Genomic DNA, 20,787 nt, shown 5'->3' on the forward strand with positions numbered 1-20,787 from the left:
GATTTCGATATTGCTATGATAAAGCACCATGTTCAAAAGCAACTTGGGGAGGAAAGAATTTAATTAATCTTACACTTCAGGTAACAGTATATTCCTGAGGGAAGTCAGGGCACGGATGTATGTAGGGCAGTAACCTATAGACAGGAAGTGAACAGAAGAGATGTAGGACTGCTGTTTACTGCCTTGTTCCCCTCAGCTTGAAAGAGAGAATTAGCCTCCCCTAGGGGTGAGACCCCAAGGTTGTCCAAGAAAAAGTGGTCAGTCCTAAAATCACACTCACAAGCTACGTAGGTTACATTTATATAGTTGTGTATTTATTTATATGTGTAATAATAATAATAATAATAATAATAATAATAATAAAAAGAGGCCGTTAGTTGGAAGGGACACTGGAAATGTTGAGGAGACAGGACCTGGGAGGAGCTGGAGAGAAGAGGTCTTCAGAAGATCCTGGCAGTCCTGGTAGCCTGCACTCAGGAGACAACTGACAGTCCACATAGCAGCAGCCTGACTCCAACCTCTATCAGTGAAATCTCCAGGGATTTTAGTTTATTATTTTTTTGCCTTCACATTCTCTAGCTAGATGATGCACTCCATCTCCTCTTATTTTCCTAGAACTAAGTCATCTCCTAGAGGTAAGCAGTTCCTGCTCCAGTTGTCCTAATCCAAGGACCTATTCCTGTAGCTTTTAATATTCTCCAGGTCCTTGATTTACAAGATGTCTCCCTCCAGGTGTCCGGACTGTCTGAACTGCTTTTCCTAGAGCCATTCCAGCACAGCAATCCAGCTTTCACATTTTATAAGTTTCCTAAGCTACCACTTTTATTTCCTAGAATTATTTTAGCTACCTCTTTCTCGAATGCTCTGTCTCAGTGACTCAGAGGAACTACCAAGCATAAGTCTATGATAACTCAACATGCCCCCTGCTCCAGCCTGACTGCCATGTGTAGCCAAGCTCTCATACCAAACGTACCCCCATTGACCCAACTTATTGTCACTCATCCAAGGCCTCATGACTTGAAAAAACCCAGTTTTCTCTGCCACAATGCACATGTCTAAAAATGGCCTTTCAATTTTTAGCACTAGCGTTGTCTTCCACCACTGATATCTAGCCAATAGACACAGCTGCAGAAATTAGGACCCCAAGAGTTATAAAAGCCGCTGCACACCTTCTACAGCTCTTGCTGTTGTCAACACAGTATCCTGGACTACCAATATAGTATCTTCTTTCAAACATAGAACTACTGAATGATCCCAGACATCATTCACTGTGGCACTGCATCTAGTGGCGAAATGTACCCTGCCTTCCACTATCTTAAACAGACTTTATATAAGCCAGTCTACAAATTCTGGATAGGGAAAATGTTTCTTAAAAGGCATATTTTTAAAGATTATAAAGATCTCAAACAAAATCTTTGTAAAACACAGCATCAAGGGAATGCAATAAACTATAAATACCCCCAAATGGAGATCCATAAATTGTTTAACAGAGAATCCAAAATAATTCTTTGGAAGAAGTCAAGTGAATGAAGAGAACAAGAACAGTCAACAAAATCAGAAGACAGTACAAAATCAAAAGAAAAAGTTGAAGATATTAATAAACACCAAAAAAAAAGAACCAAATAAAGTATTTGGAGACAAAGACTACGTTTACTGAACTAAAATAAATTTTAGAAGGAAAACAACATCAAGCAGAAAAGGAATAAATTAATTCAAAAGATCACCTGAAACACCCAGAGGAGAAAATGGAAAAGGGGGGAAATAAATAAATGCTTACAGGATCCATAGGATACAATGAAGAAATCTAATATTTGTAAAAGTCAAGTTCCAGAAGAAAAACAGAGAGAGGGAGGATGGATGAAGGAATGGAAGGAGAGAAAGAGGGGGTGGGGAGGAGAGCACATTTAAAGAAATGGTGGTTGGAAACTCCCCATATCTGGGGATAAAATACAAATATTTAGGTTCAAGAGGCTTAGTGATCTCTAGTATAACAATAATAATAAAAAGTAGAGTTCACCAAAAGATTGCACAAAACTCAAAGAATTCTAAAAGCAGAAAAACAAAAGACAGAAGGAAGCTTTGATAAAGATCAAAAGATTTCTCAGATTCCATGTCTTAAGCGTGGATCAGGCATGGGAACAGCACTTAGCATGACACAAATGAGCAGAGAACTGAGGCAAAAACATCTCTGAGGATTAGATGGAAACATTAAATGGATTTTTCTGTACATATCATGGCACACAATACTGGATTGATCCCATACTGACATTCAGAGAGATACCTGGGGAGCTGAAATTGGCCCTGCTGTATTTAACATGGAGAGCAAAAAGTCAACATGCACCAATATTGTTGTTTGTTCCCTTTGCCATGGCTGGAGGTCATGGTTTTTTGAGACTAGATGTTGTTGTTCAGAAGTCAACAAATATGTTCATTACCCGCTACACACTTGGTGTTTCGGTGGGGGAGGGGCAATGTGGGTCTTTGAAACAATTCAACTGGAAAATATAGGAAAGTAATATTCAGGTCTTAATATATAACCTAGGGTGGTCTTGAACTTGAATCATTATCCTCCTGTGTCTCCTAAGCAAGGTAGAAATATGATCAGAACCAGAGACTGCGGGAGAATATAGGTACATTATCCAAACCGTGAGCCAGGCATCAGAAAGGACAGCTCAGAGGAGGTCCACTACTGTAAAATGGAATACTGAAAGACCACCCCCGAAAGGTGATTAGTATTGTGACCCAATCCATGAAGGAATGTCCATGAACAAGACCAACATCAGCGATCTGAGCTCACAATGGACTATAAAAGAGCACTACTGGCATCTGGTAGCCTAGAATGGAGCATTGTGTGGGGAGACCAGAGGAGTGGAACAGGGAAGACTATCCAGACTTTGCATTTCCATCTAGCCTTGTCTTTTCCACATTTATTCCTCCTTTAATAAATACCTAACATCAATTTAGCATGCCAGCTTGGTTCTCTCTTCTCCCTCTCCTTTTTCCCATTCCCCCTCTTCCTGTCTCTCTCTTCTTCTATCTCTCTCCTCTTTCCCCATTTCCCCTCTTCCTACCTCCATTCCCTCCATCCCACCCTCACATTTTGTTCCCTTTTCCTGTTCCCTCTCTTTCTCTTCTTAATCCCCTCCATTTTTCTATTTAATAGTCCTTTACAAAATACAGAGTGTCTATGAGTCTGTGAGATTTCTGGCTTAGATTCCTTAGATTCGAACTGGGAAAGTTTGAAGACTGCATTCCTTTACTCTAATCTTTTCATTCTACCTTTCACCCAAACTGCCTCATCTCCTTTGTCCCTACTGAGGCCCTTTCTCTTGATGTTCCTCTTCTTTACATTTGACCTATCAACCCAATAATAGTCACTAGTCTCACTTTCATTTTTCCTATCCACTCATGACCACAGTAATTGATATCTTGTGGCATGAGGTTCTATCAGAGTTCCCTTACTTCCTAAAATGGTTATTATTGAAAGGGTACTTTAAATATATTAACTATATTTTAAATAATAGCTATCTGACCATTACTGTATGTTCAGAGCAGTAGAAGAAGAGGACATTACATTTCTGAATATATGTACATTGTCTTAGTTATGGTTTCTATTGGTGAGCAAAAGCAACTTGGAGAGAAAAGGGTTTACTTCCTCTTACAACATTCCTCCAATACTGAGTCACGGAAGGAACTCAATGTGGAACCTGGAGGCAAGAGCTGAAGCAGAAAGCACAGAGCAAAGCTGCTAACAAAGGTGGCTGGACCAGTTTTCAATCCCACCCACAATGATGGAGGGCTCTCTTTTCCCCACATCTCCTCCAGCATTTAGTGTCAGGTGTTTTGCTGATCTTTGTCATTCTGACTGGGGTAAGATAAAAATCTCAGAGTTGTTTTTGACTTACATTTCCCTAACTGCTAGGGGAAATGAACACTTTTGAGATGTCTATTAGACATTTTATTTCTTCTTTTGAGAATTCTCTGTTCAGGTCCCAGGCTCATTTACGGAACGAGTCATATTTTGTTTTTGTTTTTGGTTTATTTTTTTGATTTTTTAATTTTGAGTTCTTTATATGTTGTGAACATTAATCCTCTGTCTGCTGTATAACTGACAAACATAAATATACATAAGTAGTTTAAAGGAAATCTTTAAGGAAACTTCTATTTGCAACAGATGGAGACCATGACAGAAATGTAGAGTTGTGGAGTCCATTCTCAAGACACATATCTACAACACAACTCCCGTGCGTGAAGCTCAGGGGTCATTGCAGAACCAGGGGCAAAAGGACAGTAAAAGCCAGAGGATCAGGGAGTTTGCTGTAAGATTTTGTCTCCTAGGAATGTCAGAAGACACACCCATAACGTCTCAGCAACATGTCAGCATAAATAAGAGCAAAATATGGACAACAATAACAAAGCTAATGTAGAAAGCTCATGAAGTCTCAATCTTACACAAAGAATCATGAGAAGCTAAGGAATTCTAAGAGCTAGAGAAATAATTTTTCCCAGGTAAAACCATACCAATTGGTTATTTAGTATCAAATGGCTAGTCCTGAAAACATTCATATAAGAAACATTATATAGACTAACAGGTTATATTTATGTACATATATATATATATTTATGTATATATATCTCACAATTAATGAAAAAGAGGCCATAGATTTGAAAGAGAGTAAAAAGAGTTATATGGGAGGGGTTGGAAGGAGGAAAAAAAGGGGCAAAGTAATTATAATATAAATAAATCAGGTAATTATATTATAAACTCAAAAATTAAAAATAAATGCTACCAGCTATTTTAACAACCTGAGTCAAATAATGCAACAGCTATTATTTCTGATGTGTGCATGCATGTAAAACCAGTCATAGGAGAAGTCAGAACCTATACTAATGTGTTCTTCTATTTGAAGGATTATTTCTCTAACCACCTGGGGTCCCAATAGGCACTGTTCAACTATTCAAGGTGTGTTAGAGCCTTGAGATTCTGACAGGAAGAATTGGGAATTAATTAGAATCCACCTCCTCTGTGCTTGTACCCACAATAATAACAGCAAGGATATGTCCCAATTGTGTCAGCACCTCCTGGAAGAACACAATGCTTTTGATCAGACTGGTTTCCCTTTTGTTACTGCAAAAACAATCTTTGACACAATTTGAGACTTCAATCTTTTTAACCTGTGAAAATATTCCTTTTCTTTCTACTGAGAAAAAAAAACTGTTCTGTTCTTTCTTTTTCTATCATCCTTAAGGTCTGGTGTCAAGAATGGCAGCATGCTGCCTCTGGACTAAGCATGTAGACCAATTCTGAACATATAAGAAAGGGGTGATGCAGGGTGCCAGGGAATTTCTGGTGAAGGTATGTACTGTTTGACAGGTGCATGACCATGTCAAGGACCCCAAGGCCCCATACCCATGGGAGTGACAAAGCCTTCCCCAGGTGATGACAAGGCCTTCCTCTGGTCCAAGTGTGAATGTTAACAGTGTGTGCAGAAAATGTCCCCTGTCGTTTTCTCTTCCTGGATATTTACAGCCTGAAGATAGTTCTCCTATAGAGACTGCTCCTACTGAGATTAGCTAAACCTGTCCCTTTTTCGGCTGTATACCTAAGCTCTGCCTCCTTGTCCAGCTTTATGTAATAACCTCACCTCCCTGTTCAACCATAGAAAACAAGCTGAGCTTCAGGGCACTGTGGTTTCTCCATAAGAGAGCCCAGACAACCTTATCCCAGCTTTTCTGTGTCTCTGTATTTGTGTCTGTCTTTTTCTTCATTCCCTTGCCTCTCTAGTTAGCTCATTATCTGGATTTGTGCAGATTGCCACCATCTATAGCATGGACTCCCCCCAAGTGTCCGTCAGAACAATGAATAAAAATATAGATGTGCGTATATAACTTGGAGTAACTTCAGACATTAGGAAAGTAAAAATGGGCCCTGGGAGGTGGATCAGGGAACACTAATCAGGAGAACAATAGAACACAGTTGCTATAAAGAAGGAAAGGGGCAAAGTGGCTAGGGAAAACATACCTGAGGTGAGAGGAAACCCTCACAGAGGGAGAGAGAAAGAAGCAGCATAAATAACACTAAGTATATGTGAAAAAGCCAAGGGGCATTATGTTATTTTATAGCTACTCAAAATTTCATGTGATAGATACATAAGTTTATGTGTGTATACATATGCTATATATAACGCATCTACAAATATTTTAATTAAAGATGCCAGTTGAAGTGCCAATTCTTTTTCCCCAAATACATACACTATCTAACAACCCCCCCCACAGTGCTAGGCAAGGGAAACGTCCTATTGAGATGCAGATTAGGGAGTCAGAGACTCCTAAAACAATATAGGCTACTGTCATTGTCCTTGGTGTCTTTCACACACACACACACACACACACACACACACACACACACACACACACACACAAAAGTAAGACCCTACTGCAGAAAATACCACAAACTCTGGACACAGGATTTGGAGGAAAGGATCTGGATCTGACATAGAATCATCATCACTGAGGACTAGCACTCATAGTTTTGGAAGGATCCACGCAAGCCACCAGTAGAGACTGGCAACCAATTATCCTATCAGCTGTAATCCCAACAAACCACAACAATAAATAGCACAGCAATATATCCCCAAAGGTGCAATAGTGGCACTTATATCCGGAGACAACTAATAGTCACCTAATTGAACATAAAGTCTACTCAGTAGAAAGGAATTAATTCCTGGCACTATAAATGTACCCAAGTATCTTTGCTGGTGAGGCCAAGAAACCTAGAGGACAACATACTAATGTAATATTTTTAAAATTAGTATACTCTCTAATAGCACTCCAAATCCTTACACTTATATACACCTATAACATAGCTCTTACACTTTATTAGAACCTACATTCTGTAGTAAATAGAGATAATTGCAGAAAGCTATAACTGGAAAAGATTCAGAGATAGATGACCATGGGGAGCTATGGTGTTTGTACACTTGGTACCCAGTTGGGGGAACTGTTTGGGACAGATTGGGAGGTGTAACCTTGTTGGAGGAGTTGTGTCACTGGGGACAGGCTTTCAAAAGACTCACAACATCCCTACTCTGTGTGTGTGTGTTGTCCTACTTGCAGGTCAAGAAGTAAGCTCTTATCTGTTCTTCCACTCTGCCATTATGTACTCTAACCTTATAAAACCATAAGCCCAAATGAAACACTTTCTTTCATAAGTTGCCTTGGTCATGGTGTTTTATCTCAGCCTAGAAAATTAAGTAGGACAGGTGTCCATTCCAAGTCAATGTATACACAGTGCAGCTCCTCCGTTTAAAGTTCAAGGAACACCATGGGGGGGGGGGCAAAAGATTGTAAGATCGAGGGAACTAGAATATCTGCTGCCATAAAGTCTCTTCCAAAAAAGCAAAAGAAGAAAGTAAAAAGGAAGGGAGGGAGGGAGGGAGGGAGGGAGGGAGGGAGGAAGGAAGGAAGGGAGGGAGGGAGGGAGGGAGGGAGGGAGGGAGGGAGGGAGGGAGGGAGGGAGGGAGGGAGGGAGGGAGGGAAGGAGGAAAGAGGGAGAGATATGAAGTGGGGAGTGTGTGGGGAGAAGGAGGGATGGATCTGTGAGGAGCTAGGGAGAAGAGTTGTAGATGAATATGATCAAGATTCAGTGTATGAAATTCTCTAAGAATTAATAAAAGCATTGCATTGCTAAAATATAAACAAAAAGAATATATCACAATATACATAATAAAATGTCTTCAGTCATAAAGAATAAAATTTTGTCATTTTCAGGAAAATTGATGCAAATGGTTTTAGAAAGTAAGTATTGCATGTTTTTCGTTATTTTTGTTCCTAGATTTTATAGAGATTACTAAAGTCAGGTGTGTGTGTGTGTGTGTGTGTGTGTGTGTGTGATCTGAAAGCAAAAGGGAAGCTGTCTAGGAAAACAAGAAGACTAATGGGAGGAAGATGGTTGAGAAAGAAGAAGATGGAGAATATGGGGGATATGGTCAACCTATATCACGTACTTTTATAAAAATATTCTTCAGTAATATAGCACCATGTAAATGATTATACAAAAAGAAAATACTTCAAGTTTTATAGCAGAAAATAAAAAAAAAGACTTCTCAGCAGGTACATAGTAGACAGGAGATTATAAGATGATAAATTTTGGAAGTAGAGAACTTATTTTCATCTCATTGTCACAGCTGGAATTCATTTGCCTCAAGACAAAGGGTCCTTTGAGGCTTACACTCATAACTTATTTAAATGAGACTTACTGTTGAGTTTTGGAGTTGGTGCTGTAATTAGCTAAAACCTAGAAATTACTGGTACAATAAATGGATTTTGCACATAAATAATGGTTTTAGGAGGCCAAGGGAAGGATACTATAATTTGAATGCACACTCTAAATTTTGTTGAAATTTAATTGGCATTTCAATAGTATTAAGAAGGTCGTTGAATTGTATAGTCTTTGGGTCTGGTTAATTATAGTGTGCGATTTTTTAATGGCTGCATTTTAAATAACAAATTTTAACATAAAAATACATCTTCGAAGTGAAGAAGAGGGAAATTTAAGATCTGCCATCTCCCTTCATTACCCCCCAAAATGTTAGTAGAGCAAAGGTGGGTTGGTTATGTAGCTATAAGCTCTACATCCAATGGTTAGTTTGACTCATTCTTTTCTGTCTTGTATGTGCTCCTATGTCCTTGCCATACTATGATATAGCAAGAAGATCCCTGCCATACTTTGTGGTAGGACTATGCTTTGGGACTTCCTAGCTTCCATACCTCTAAGAAACAGATTTCTTTGCTTTAGAAGTTATCATGCTATAGCCATATAAAATGGACTAAGATACTAAGTAGTATGCTGTTGAATAACCAGTTGGTAAAAAAAGAAATGAAAAAGTAACTTAGAAAAAAATGCCTCAGGAAAAATAAAAATACAAACACAACATCAAAGAAAAACATTTTTGTTCATACAAAAATGTAGAATATCATTCTCACTAAAAGTAACACAATTATAAAATCCCTATTGAAACATGATAGATTGTGAATAGGCAACCAAAACAATACTGAGAAGGAAAAACCAGACAGAAGCATATAGGAGCCATAGGGGTGACAATGAGAGAGAGTAGCAGATTAGAACGAAGTATAATAACACATAGATAGGTACGAAAATACCATAATGAAATTCATTGCTTTGTATGTTAACCCAAAATATTAATTTAAAAATTCTTCAAAACCATAATGAGATATCACTTTCTACTTAATGAAATTGATGATCATTTTAAATTAATAATATCAAATGTTAATCATTATATAGGACACCTGAAACAAAACATCAGTAGTGAAAATGTAAAATAGCATAACACTGGAAATGTTTTAGACTTATAAAATTATGGAAATTACATGCAACCTAGCTATTCTAATTCTAGTTATTTTTCAAAGACAAAATAAAAATTTATGTTTCCACCAAACCTTATGCTAGAATATATTCACAGGAACTTTATTTGTAAGTATTTATAACTGGGAGCAACCAAGATATTCACTAACTGGTGAATAGGTAAAAAAGATCAACTACTGGTAGAATTATCACATTATGAATGGCATTGTGTTAAGTGAAAAAGGGCATGTACAAAACATCCTATCACTTTATTTCATTTATATGACATTCTAGAAGAAGCAGTAATGTGATAATGAAAAGCATATCAATGTTTGAAGGAACCTGGGGTTAAAACATAAAAGAAAGATAAGAACTTTTATGTAGAAATGAAAATATTCTAATTTATTTTTCAAGACAGGGTTTCTCTATGTAACAGCCCTGGCTGTCTGGGAACTTACTTTGTAGAACAAGATGGCCTCGAACTCACAGAGATCTGCCTGCCTCTGCCTCCTAAGTCCTGGGATTAAAGGGATGCACCACTACTTCGTGATTAGAATGGTAGTTACATAACTACTTGCAATTACTAAAAAATTCATTGCCGTATATAACTCATATTGGGGAATCTTATATGTAAGTTATACCCAAGACATTCTAAACAATAAAATAAAGATAAGTACATTCTAGAACAATGTGAGTTTTGAAGGCAAAATAATATTTCAAATGAATAGTATATCATTATCAAATATTTATCCCAGTTTTATAACATTCATTTATCATGTGAAAACTATTCAATTCAAATTAATAAAATATTAACATTAACATATTAAAGCATAAAAGAGTCTTCTTATCCCCTAGGGGACATAGGACAATGCAGGAAGACATGTACAGGTTGTTATAACCATTGGACAGAAAAACGATATTTGGTATTTAGCAGATAGAGCCAAAGAATGCTAATAACACACATGAATATGCAAAAGAAAACCTCTGGTTGAAGACATTGATCTGTGTTCTGCTTTCCTAACACAACTTATATCTATGTGTTGCTATAAAGGACATATATCTAGTCTGCTCTTACGTAATACCTAAGAACAAAATGTCCCATCTGATGTTTTTGTTGTTCTGACTTCACTCCAGCTCACACAGCACTGAACGCACTCAGCAATTTTGTGCCTGAGCATTCTGGATCTCTTATAGTGTCTCTTAGCTATAATTTTTGGAATGGAACTACTAGGTCATGCTCATGTGTAAGATTTATAAAACTACTCAGGTACTATCTGAAATGGCTGAACTAGTCAATATACTGTATAGAAAGAGTTACCGTATCAGGTCTCGGAGTCCTGTATGTAGAAAGGTCTCCTTGAAAACTTCGCCCTTCGCAAGCATCATAGAACTTGACTACCAACAAGGATCCTTACCATGCCCTGGCCACAACAGCTCATTGTGCCAGACAGAAGAAGCAATGTGGTTTATATAAAATATTTGCTTTTCTTCCAAAAATCTGAAATTTTAGCAATGCTATACAAAGGCTACCTGTATAATCAATCCCCCATGAAATCTTGGACACAGAATCTTTAGTTTCTTAGAGACATTTCATACAACTCTTAGAACCTTCGGCTAGGTGTTCTCTTTTTTCTTTTCTTGGTTGTTTTAGCTGTTTCATTATAACAAGGCATAGTCATGGACAAGCTATGTACTATGTTATTTCAGATTTCTTAGCAAATCACTGAATACAAGAGTTGTCTTAGAAGACCCCTTTAGCACACATTCCCATAGACAAAACAAACACCCCCCCCTGCGCCCCCAGGAACTTATTCTGTATAGCCTGAATTTTGATACACATGTATATATTATCTCTTGCAAAAAATACTTTATAGAGCTGGAAAGATGGCTCAGCAATACAGAGCACTAGCTGGTCTTCCAGAGGACCAGGGTTCAATTCCTAACACCCACAGGTTGGCTCACAATCACTCATAGTAAAAGTCCTCTTTTGGCTAGCTTGGGTACTACATACACATACAGATGGTGCAGAGATACACATGCAGGTAAAATATCTATGTACATAAAATAATAAAATAAATTTAAAATATATTATCAAAAATTAAATTGTTTATGAAAATACACAGAAGAGAGAAACACAAAGGTATCGCTGTAAATTTTTTTTCACCTTCTATATGAAGATACAGAGCTAAAGTTACCCAGTAAGCTCAGGCACAGGTACCAAATTGTCACTAGTTTGCTTATTTTAAACCCATGGCTCCTTTTGTTACACTTGCCACTTCTCATACTCTAGTTCTGACTTTTCATTACTTTTCAGTAACTATTTTCTATAGAACTAGGCCTTGTCTTATTTTTCAAATTATGCAATGAATATATTGAATTCTGCCCCAAATATTGGCTCTCAAAGAAGCTGAACCCAACAAGAAAAGAAAAGTTAGAAAAAAATCCTCTTGATAACTTCCTAAAAGGTTGGGAGAGAAGAGAGTATAATAGCAAAGAAAAATAATCCTAAACAAGTTATAAACCTTCTAACCTTGTTAAAAATGAAGGGTCAAAATCAGTCATGTCACAACTCATCCCCCATTCCAGAGCACCACAACTGACTAGAACCAGAAATCTCACATACCCTTCTATTGTTCCCTAACATTGCCTTTAAAATCAACAAAATAAGATGCTTACGTGCTCAAGGAAGCAAGGTCCTATCTCGCTGAGGTGGGGGTCATCATTGTTGTACTGCTTCTCCAGGTCTCTTACAAAGCCCATCTGAAATCTGTAGATGTCTTCAATGTTCCCAAAGATGACTTTCAGCTGCTCATCACTGAACATGTCCCTTCTCTTTCGGCACTGCTTCAGGTAGCCCTGCAGACAAAGGAAAAGCTCAGGGTGTGGATGTCCCCCCTACTGGTTCCTAAGCACATGGAGAATCATTTTCATTCCAGGAAGTAGGCAGGCAATACTTATTTCCAATTTTCATACGGGGGAATGGAGTTCTAGTGAAGGGAGTTATTAAATTAGTAACTCTTCGACTATGATTACACTGGAATGTTTGTTTTCCCTGTTTGGATGAGAAAAAAAAAAAACACAGACCAAGGGCCATTTTCCAGAACCTAGATTGTACTTAGTATTAATTGTATTAAGAATATTAGGGGAAGATGGAGATAAATTTCAGTGACAGAACATTTGCTGAGAAAACCCAAGACCTGAGTTTAATAAGTTTCTAATACCAAAAGGTATCTTATATTTTGTTGATAGGGAATAAAATACCAAAGGTGTGAATGGGTTCTGCTAAAGCAAAAGTTACTAAAATAGCATGTATGGACAACAATCTAGTAACCAAGGTAGAAGCACAAAAATCTCCAATAAAGAAACAAGAATTGAAAAAATGAAACCATCATTTCCTTACTTTGAGAAAAAGTCTATGTAGCCTGAACTCGCCTTGAACTCATTCCCCTTCTGCTTCAGATTCACAAGGACTTACAGAATGCAGGTGATGAAAGGAGAATGGAAAAGAATTCATTGCCTGATAAGAAAGTCCTAACATAATGGTGACAAAAGCATTCGGCCTTGATAGCATACTCCCTGAGATGTCAATTCAGAAAATAGATAACAGCTATGTCCATTCTTCCCATTTGAAAAGTTTAAGGAAAGTTCCAAATATCTTATTATATCCAGAATGCAGCAAGAGTGACAGAGTTCAACACCAGTATGGAAAGTAATGTCTATAAAAGAGAAAGATAGGACTGGAGAGGTAAGTATCTGGTTCCCCGGCTAGAGCCTACTCCAGAAATGCCCCACCCCCACCCACCAGAGCCCCAGAAATCTGAGGGTAGCCTCTCCATATCGCCAAACACCCCCACAGCATCTGAGACCACCAGAGTCTTGACGCCACCCCAACCTGGAGAGGTGATTGTCTGGCTCCCTGGCAGGAGGGCCCTAATTTCTAGACCCTAGCCCCTTGAAGAACATCCCTGCCCCACCCCCACCCAGGAAAACCACAAAGACCTATGAGCAACCTCCCCACACCCCCAACCATCTCCCACAGCATCTGAGACCACCAGAGTCTTGGCCCTGCTCTCACCTGGAGAGGTGTTTGGCTCCCTGATGGGAGGGCTCTCCTCTAGGCCTTAGCCCCTGGAGGAACATCCCTGCCCCACCCCCACGCAGCAAAGCCACAGATATCTGGGAGCAGTCTCCCCACACCTCTAACCACCCCTCACAACATCTGAGATCACCAGAGCCTTGCCTGCCTACACGTGGAGAGGGAGTGTCTGGGCTCCCAGCTGGAGGGCCCTATCCACTAGGCCCTAGACCCCTGAGGCATCACTCCACTCAGCGAAGCCTCAGAGACCTGGCAGCAGCCTCCCATACCCCTAACCTCTCCCCAAGGCATCTGCAACCACCTGCATCTAGGCCCCATCTACGCCTGGAGGAGCTTCCGAGTCATATCAGCATCCATCAGCGGCACAGACATGCCTGCACCTGGAGGAAGAGCTACTACCTAAGCCCCAAGTCCCACCTGCACCAATTGGAGGGAGAGGGATCGCCTGAAGCACAAGCCCCACTCGAGGAAGAGATGGGCAATGGCAGTGTAGGAATACATTCAACAGCCAGGCGGTGGTGGTGCACGCCTTTAATCCCAGCATTCAGGAGGCAGAGACAGGCAGATCTCTGTGAGTTCGAGGCAAGTCTGGTCTACAATAGCTAGGACAGCCAGGGCAGTTACACAGAGAAACTCTGACTTGAAAAAACAAAATAACCACAACAACATAAAGAACCAGAAACTAGTGGTTCTACATCAGCAAGGCATGAACATCCCAACGCCGATAAAGCAGAATAAAACGAACTTAAAATAACTTGATGAAGATGATAAAGGCCCTTAAAGAAGAAATGAAAAATTCCCTTAAAAAAGTAGAGGAAAACTGATGGATATCTTGAATATCACCATAGAACCTTCATCCGGCAATGGATGGAGAAAGACAGAGACCCACATTGGAGCACTGGACTGAGCTCCCAAGGTCCAGTTGAAGAGCAGAAAGAGGGAAGAAAATGAGCAAGGAAGTCAGGACCACGAGGGGTTCTTCCACCCACTGAGATGCTGTAACTGGTCTAAGGGGAGCTCACCAAGGCCAGCTGGACTGGGAATGAATGGAGCATGTGATCAAACCAGACTCTCTGAATGTGGCTGACAATGGGGGCTGACTGAGAAGCCATTGATAATGGCATTGGGATTTAATTCTACTGCATGTACTGGCTTTCTGGGATCCTAGTCTGTTTGGATGCACACCTTCCTAGGCCTGGATGTAGTGGGGAGGACCTTTGATTTCCCACACAGCAGGGTGCCCTGCCCTCTCTTAGGACTGAAGGGGGAGGGGTAAGGGGAAGAAGGAAGGAAATGGGAGGAGGGGAGGAGGTGGAAATTTTGAAGTGTATAAAGCAAAAAATAAATAAATAAAATGTTTGAATTTAAAAAAAGGAAAAGAAAAATTGTAAGAAGTCAACAAATTGCTTGAAGCAAGCAAAGAAAGTCACACACACACACACACACACACACACAAACCAAACAGGTGAAGGAAATGGCTCAAGAGTTGAAATCTGAAATAGAGGCAATAAAGAAAACAAAAACTGAGGGAATTCTGGAAATGGAAAATCTAGATAAATGTGAGGCAAGCATAGCCAATAGAATACAAGAGATGGAAGAGAGAGCCTTAGGTGCTGAAGATACGATAGAGGAAATAGATTCGTCAGTCAAAGAAAATGTTAAATCCAACAAACTCTTAACACAAAAGATCCAGGAAATCTGGGACACCATGAAAAGACCAAACCTAAAAATAATAGCGATAGAAGAAGGAGAAGATGTCCAGCTCAAAGACACAGAAACTGTATTCAAACCATAGAAGAAAATTTCCCAACCTAAAGAAGACCATGCCTATGAAAGTACAAAAAGCTTACAGAACACCAAATAGACTGGACCAAAAAAAAGTCCCCTTGCCACATAATAATCAAAGCACTAAACATACAGAATAAAGAAAGAACAGTAAGAGATGCAAAGGAAAAAGGCCAAGTAACATATAAAGGTAAACCTATCAGGATTACATTTGGCTTCCCAATGGAATCTCTGAAAGCCAGATCAGAGATAGACATTCTGCAGACACTAAGGGGCTACAGACGCCAGCTCATACTACTATACCAAGCAAAACTTTCAATCACTATAAATGGACAAAACAAGATATCCCATGACAAACCAGATTTAAACAATACCTGTCCACAAATCCAACTCTACAGAAAGTACTAAAAGAAAAAAAAAAACTCCAAACCAAGGAAGCTAGCTACACCAACAAAAACACAGGCAATATATAATCCAACACAAGCAAAACCCAAAGAAGGAAAAAAAAATTGACCACATACTCAGTAACAAAGCAAACCTCAACAGATACAAAAAAAAATGGAATAACCCCCTGTATCTTATCAGATCACCATGGCTTAAAGTTAGAATTCAACAACAACACTAATTGCAGAAAGCCAACAAACTCATGGAAATTGAACAATCGAATCACCCCTGGGTCAAGAAGGAAATGAAGAAATTAAACACTTCCTAGAATTCAATAAAAATGAGTATATAACATGCCCAAATTTATTGGACACTTTGAAAGCAATGCTAAGAGGAAAGTTCATAGTACTAAGTGACTCTATAAAGAAATCTCACACTAGCAACTTACCAGCACATCTGAAAACTCTATAACAAAAAAAAAGCAAACTCATGCAGGAAGGGTAGATGACAGGAAATAATCAAATTGAGGGCTGAAATCAATAAAATAGAAACAAAGAGAGCAATACAAAGAATCAATGAGACAAGGAGTTGGTTCTTTGTGAAAAATCAACAAGATAGACAAACCTTGACACAAATTATTCAAAAGGCAGAGAGATAATATGCAAATTATTAAAATCAGAAACAAAGAGGGGGCCATAATAATAGACACTGAGGAAATTCAGAGAATCATTAGGTCATACTTCAAAAACCTGTATTCTACAAAATTGGAAAATTTGAATGAAATGGACAATTTTCTTGATAGGTGGCACATACCAAAATTAAATCAAGACTAGATAAACAATTTAAATAGACCTATAACTGCTAAGGAAATAGCAGCAATCATTAAAAGTCTCCCAGACAAAAAAAAAAAGCCCATGGCCAAATGATTTCAGAGCAGAATTCTACCAGAATTTCAAAGGAGAGCTAATACCAATATTCCTCAAAATTGTTCCACTAAACAGAAACAGAGGGGACACTGCCAAACTCTTTTTACAAGGCGACAGTTACCCTGTACCCAAACCACAAAAAGATGCAACTAAGAAAGAGAATTACAGACCTATCTCCCTCATGAACTTTGATGCAAAAATGCTCAATACTGGCAAACCGAATCCAAGGTTACACACCAGAAAAATCATCAACCATGATCAAGTAGGCTTCATTCCAGAGATGCAGGGATGGTTCAACGTATGAAAATCCATCAATGTAATCCACCATATAAACAAAATGAAAGAAAAAACCACATGATCATCTGATTAGATACTGAAAAAGTCTTTGACAAAATACAACACCCCTTTGTGAGGGTGTCTTAGAGAGATCATGGATACAAAGAACATACCTAAGCATCATAAAATCAATATGCAGCAAGCCAACAGACAACATCAAACTAGGGAGAAACTCAAAGCAATCCACTAAAATCAAGAACAAGACAAGGCTGTCCACTCTCTCTATCTATTTAATATAGTACTCGAAGTTCTAGCTAGAGCAGTTAGACAATAAAAGAAAATCAAAGGGATACAAATGAAAAAGGAAGAAGTCAAATTTTCACTATTTGCAGATGATAGTTTACATAAGTGACCCCAAAAACTCGACCAGGGAACAAATACAGCTGATAAACATCTTCACTAATGTGGCAGGATACAATATTAACTCAAAAAATCAGATGTTACATAGGCTAAGAAAGAAATCAGAGAAGCATTACCCTTCACAATAGCCACAAACAACATAAAATTTCTTGGAGTAACTCTAGCCAGACAAAGGAAAGACCTGTAAACAAGAACTTTAAGTCTTTAGAGAAAGAAATTGAAGAAGATATCAGAAAATGGAAAAATCTCCCATGCTCTTGGATAGGTAGGATCATCATAATGAAAATGGCAATCTTTCCAAAATATACAGATTCAACAAAATTCCCATCAAATCCCAGCACAATTCTTCACAGACCTTAAAAGAACGGTACTCAACTTCATCTGGAAAAACAAAAGAACCAGGATAGCAAAAACAATCCTATACAATAAAGAAACTCCCAGAAGTATCACCATCCCTGACTTCAAACTCTACTATAAAGTTACAGTAATGAAAACAGCTTGGTATTGGCATAAAAACAGACAGGTGGACCACTGCATTAAAATCAAATAGAAGACTCCAATATTAATCCACAGATTTATAAAAAACTGATTTTTAACAAAGAAACTAAAATTATACAATGGAAAAAAGCATTTTCAACAAATTATGCTGGCATAACTGGATGTCGACATGCAGAAGAATGCAAATAGATTCATATCTATCCTCATGTACTAAAATCAAAGACCTCAACATAATTCCAGCTACACTGAACCTGATACAAGAGAAAGTAGAAAGTAGCCTGGAACACACTGGTAAAGGGGTAAAGGAGACCACTTCCTGAATATAATACCAGTAGCACAGACACTGAGATCGACAATTAATAAATGAGATCTTCTGAAACTGAAAAGCTTCTGTAAGGCAAAGGGCATAGTCAACAAGACAAAACAGCAACCTACAGGATGGGAAAAAATATCTTCACCAACCCCACATCTGACAGAGGGCTGATCTCCAAAATATACAAAGAACTCAAGAAACTAGATTCAACATATCAAATAATCTAATTAAAAATGGGGTACAGATCTAAACAATGCTCAACAGAGAAAAAAGCACTTAAGGAACTGCTTAAAATCCTTAGTCATCAGGGAAATGCAAATCAAAAGAACTCTGAGACACCATCTTAAACCTGTAAGAATGGTTAAGATCAAAGACACTAATGAAATCTCATGCTGGAGAGGATGCTGAGTAAGGGGAACACTCATCCATTGCTGGTGGGTGTGTAAATTTGTACAGCCACTTAGGAAATCAGTATGGCAGTTTCTTAGAAAATTGGGAATCAATCTACCTCAAGACCCAGCAATAACATCCTTGAGCATACACCCAAAGGATGTGTACTCATACAAGGACATTTGTTCAACTATGTTCCCAGCAGCATTATGCATAATAGCCAGAATCTTGCAACAACCTAGATGCCCTTCATCTGAAGAATGGATAAAGAACGTGTGATACATTTACACAATGGAATGGTAAAAAAACAATGACATCTTGAAATTTACAGACAAATGTATGGAACTAGAAAAAGCCTTCCTGAGTGAGGTAACTCAGACACAGAAAGATAAACACAGTATGTACTCACTCATAAGTGGATATTAGTCATAAAACAAAGAATAACCAGCCTACAGTAAGCAAACCCAGAGAAGGCAGGAAACAATGAGAACTTTAAGAGAGGCATACATGGATCCCCGAGAAGGGGAAGTAGACAAGCGCTCTTTAGTAAATTGATGGCATGGGGAGAGAGTGGAGGTTGGTAGGGAAGTGGAGAGGGGAGAAGAGGAATGGGGAAATAATATGAACGATTGGAAAGGTAGAGTTGGGTGAAGGACAGAGAAGAGGAGCAAGGATATGATACTTTGAAAGAGGGAGCCATTATGGGGTTAGGAGGAAACCAGGCAGTAGAGGAAAAAAAAAATCTCAGGAATCCACAAGGATGACCCCAGCTAAGAATCTAAACAAGAGTGGAGACCGTACCTTAACTGCATTTCCCCTGTAAACAGATTGATGACTAACTTAATTATCTGCATGAAACCTTCATCAGTAACTGATGGAAGTAGATGCAGAGATCCACAGCTAAGCATTGGGCTGAACTTCAGGAGTCCATTTGAAGAGAGGGAGGGGCAATAATATGAGCAAAGGGGTCAAGACCATGATGGGAAAGCCACAGAAACAGCTGACCTGAGCTAGTAGGAGCTCACTGACTCCAGACTGACACCTGGGGAACCTGCCTAAAACCAAACAAGGCCCTCTGAATGTGGGTAAGAGTTGTGTGGCTTAAGCAGTTTGTAGGGCCACTAACAGTGGAACCAGTATTTATCTCTAGTGCATGAAGTGGCTCTTTGGAGTCCATTCCCTAAGGAGGGATGCCTTGTTCAGCCTAGATATGGTGGGGAAGGCCTTAGTCCTGCCTCAAGTTATGAGGCCAACTTTGTTGACTCCCCATGGGAAGCCTCACCCTGTCTGAGGTGTGGATGGGGTGGGGTGGGGAGAAGGTGGAGAGAGCAGGAGGACCTGAAGGAGAGAGAACTGGGATTGGTATGCAAAATAAGATTGTTTTAAATGTAAAAAAAAAGAGAAAGATAGGAAATGCCAGTGAAGCTTCCCAATTCTCCTAATATTTTCATTATCATTGTGAAGTAACTTGTTTTCTTCCTATTATGTACACTGAAATTTACCTCTATATTAAGAAGAATGGAGGGTGGTAGAGTACTTTCTGAAAGTTAATGACAGGGAATTAATGCAAGTACAATTCTGTTATATTTTTACATTTTTGCCAGCTTTTTTTTTACTTTCAAACTCTGATTTTTAAAATTGTCTTCATTATTCAAAGTAAGAATAAGTATTTCCAGAAAAATACAAAGAACAAAATATATAACTACCAGGAAAGGAAATTTATTGTTCTCTAAATGTCTCCTTTAGGTGTAGTATTTTCCAATATTTAGAAGGCTCTTCAAAAAGAAAATAAAGGATCAGGTATAATAATACGGTAGGGAGAAGAGAGATCAAATGAGATCATTAGCTTCCTTTACTTTGACTGTGTACTGACTATGAATTTTACATAGCAGTGGACTGTGGCTTCTCTTTCACACATTTTTGAAAGTATGTAAGTTTTAAGATGAGCTGGTCATGAAATGTGATGGATCAAAATATAAATGCTATCTTACGTTAGAAAAAAGACAAAAAGACTGAGGCAAACAAAAGAGAGGGGTAATTTGAGCAGTAATACAACTGTGGGAGAGCAGTGTTCAGTTCTGAGACACCCTTTCAGAGGACCAGCAGCCTGCAACACATCAGAGATACTTCACAAGTCTGAGGTTTTAGTTGTTGGTGGAGGGCTTGCCTAGCATGAATCCAGCCTTGAATTTGATCCTCACCACAAAGTAAACTGGGTATGGCAATGCATTCCACTCCCAGAACTTGAGTTGTAGAGGTGAGAAACCAGAAGTTCAAGTCCAGCCTAGGATATAAAAGACATGGTTTAAAAATAAAAAGGATATCCAGAAAGTAT

At 38.8% G+C, this 20,787-nt stretch overlaps 1 protein-coding gene across 10 annotated transcripts in view; it reads right to left on the reverse strand.

Annotated features, from left to right (window-relative positions):
- The window catches only part of Arhgef9 (Cdc42 guanine nucleotide exchange factor 9), a 304,200-nt gene that overhangs the window by 44,267 nt on the left and 239,146 nt on the right, over nt 1-20,787 (reverse strand). For all 10 annotated transcript variants that reach the window (XM_050129946.1, XM_050129945.1, XM_050129937.1 and 7 more), the window contains one exon: nt 12,041-12,220. In XM_050129946.1, the coding sequence (XP_049985903.1) occupies nt 12,041-12,220 (180 nt within the window). The remainder of the gene's footprint in view (nt 1-12,040; nt 12,221-20,787) is intronic.

Source organism: Alexandromys fortis, unplaced genomic scaffold (genome assembly GCF_014885135.2).
Source record: "Alexandromys fortis isolate MF-2015 unplaced genomic scaffold, M_Fortis_MF-2015_v1.1 scaffold_317, whole genome shotgun sequence".
NCBI lineage: Eukaryota > Metazoa > Chordata > Mammalia > Rodentia > Cricetidae > Alexandromys > Alexandromys fortis.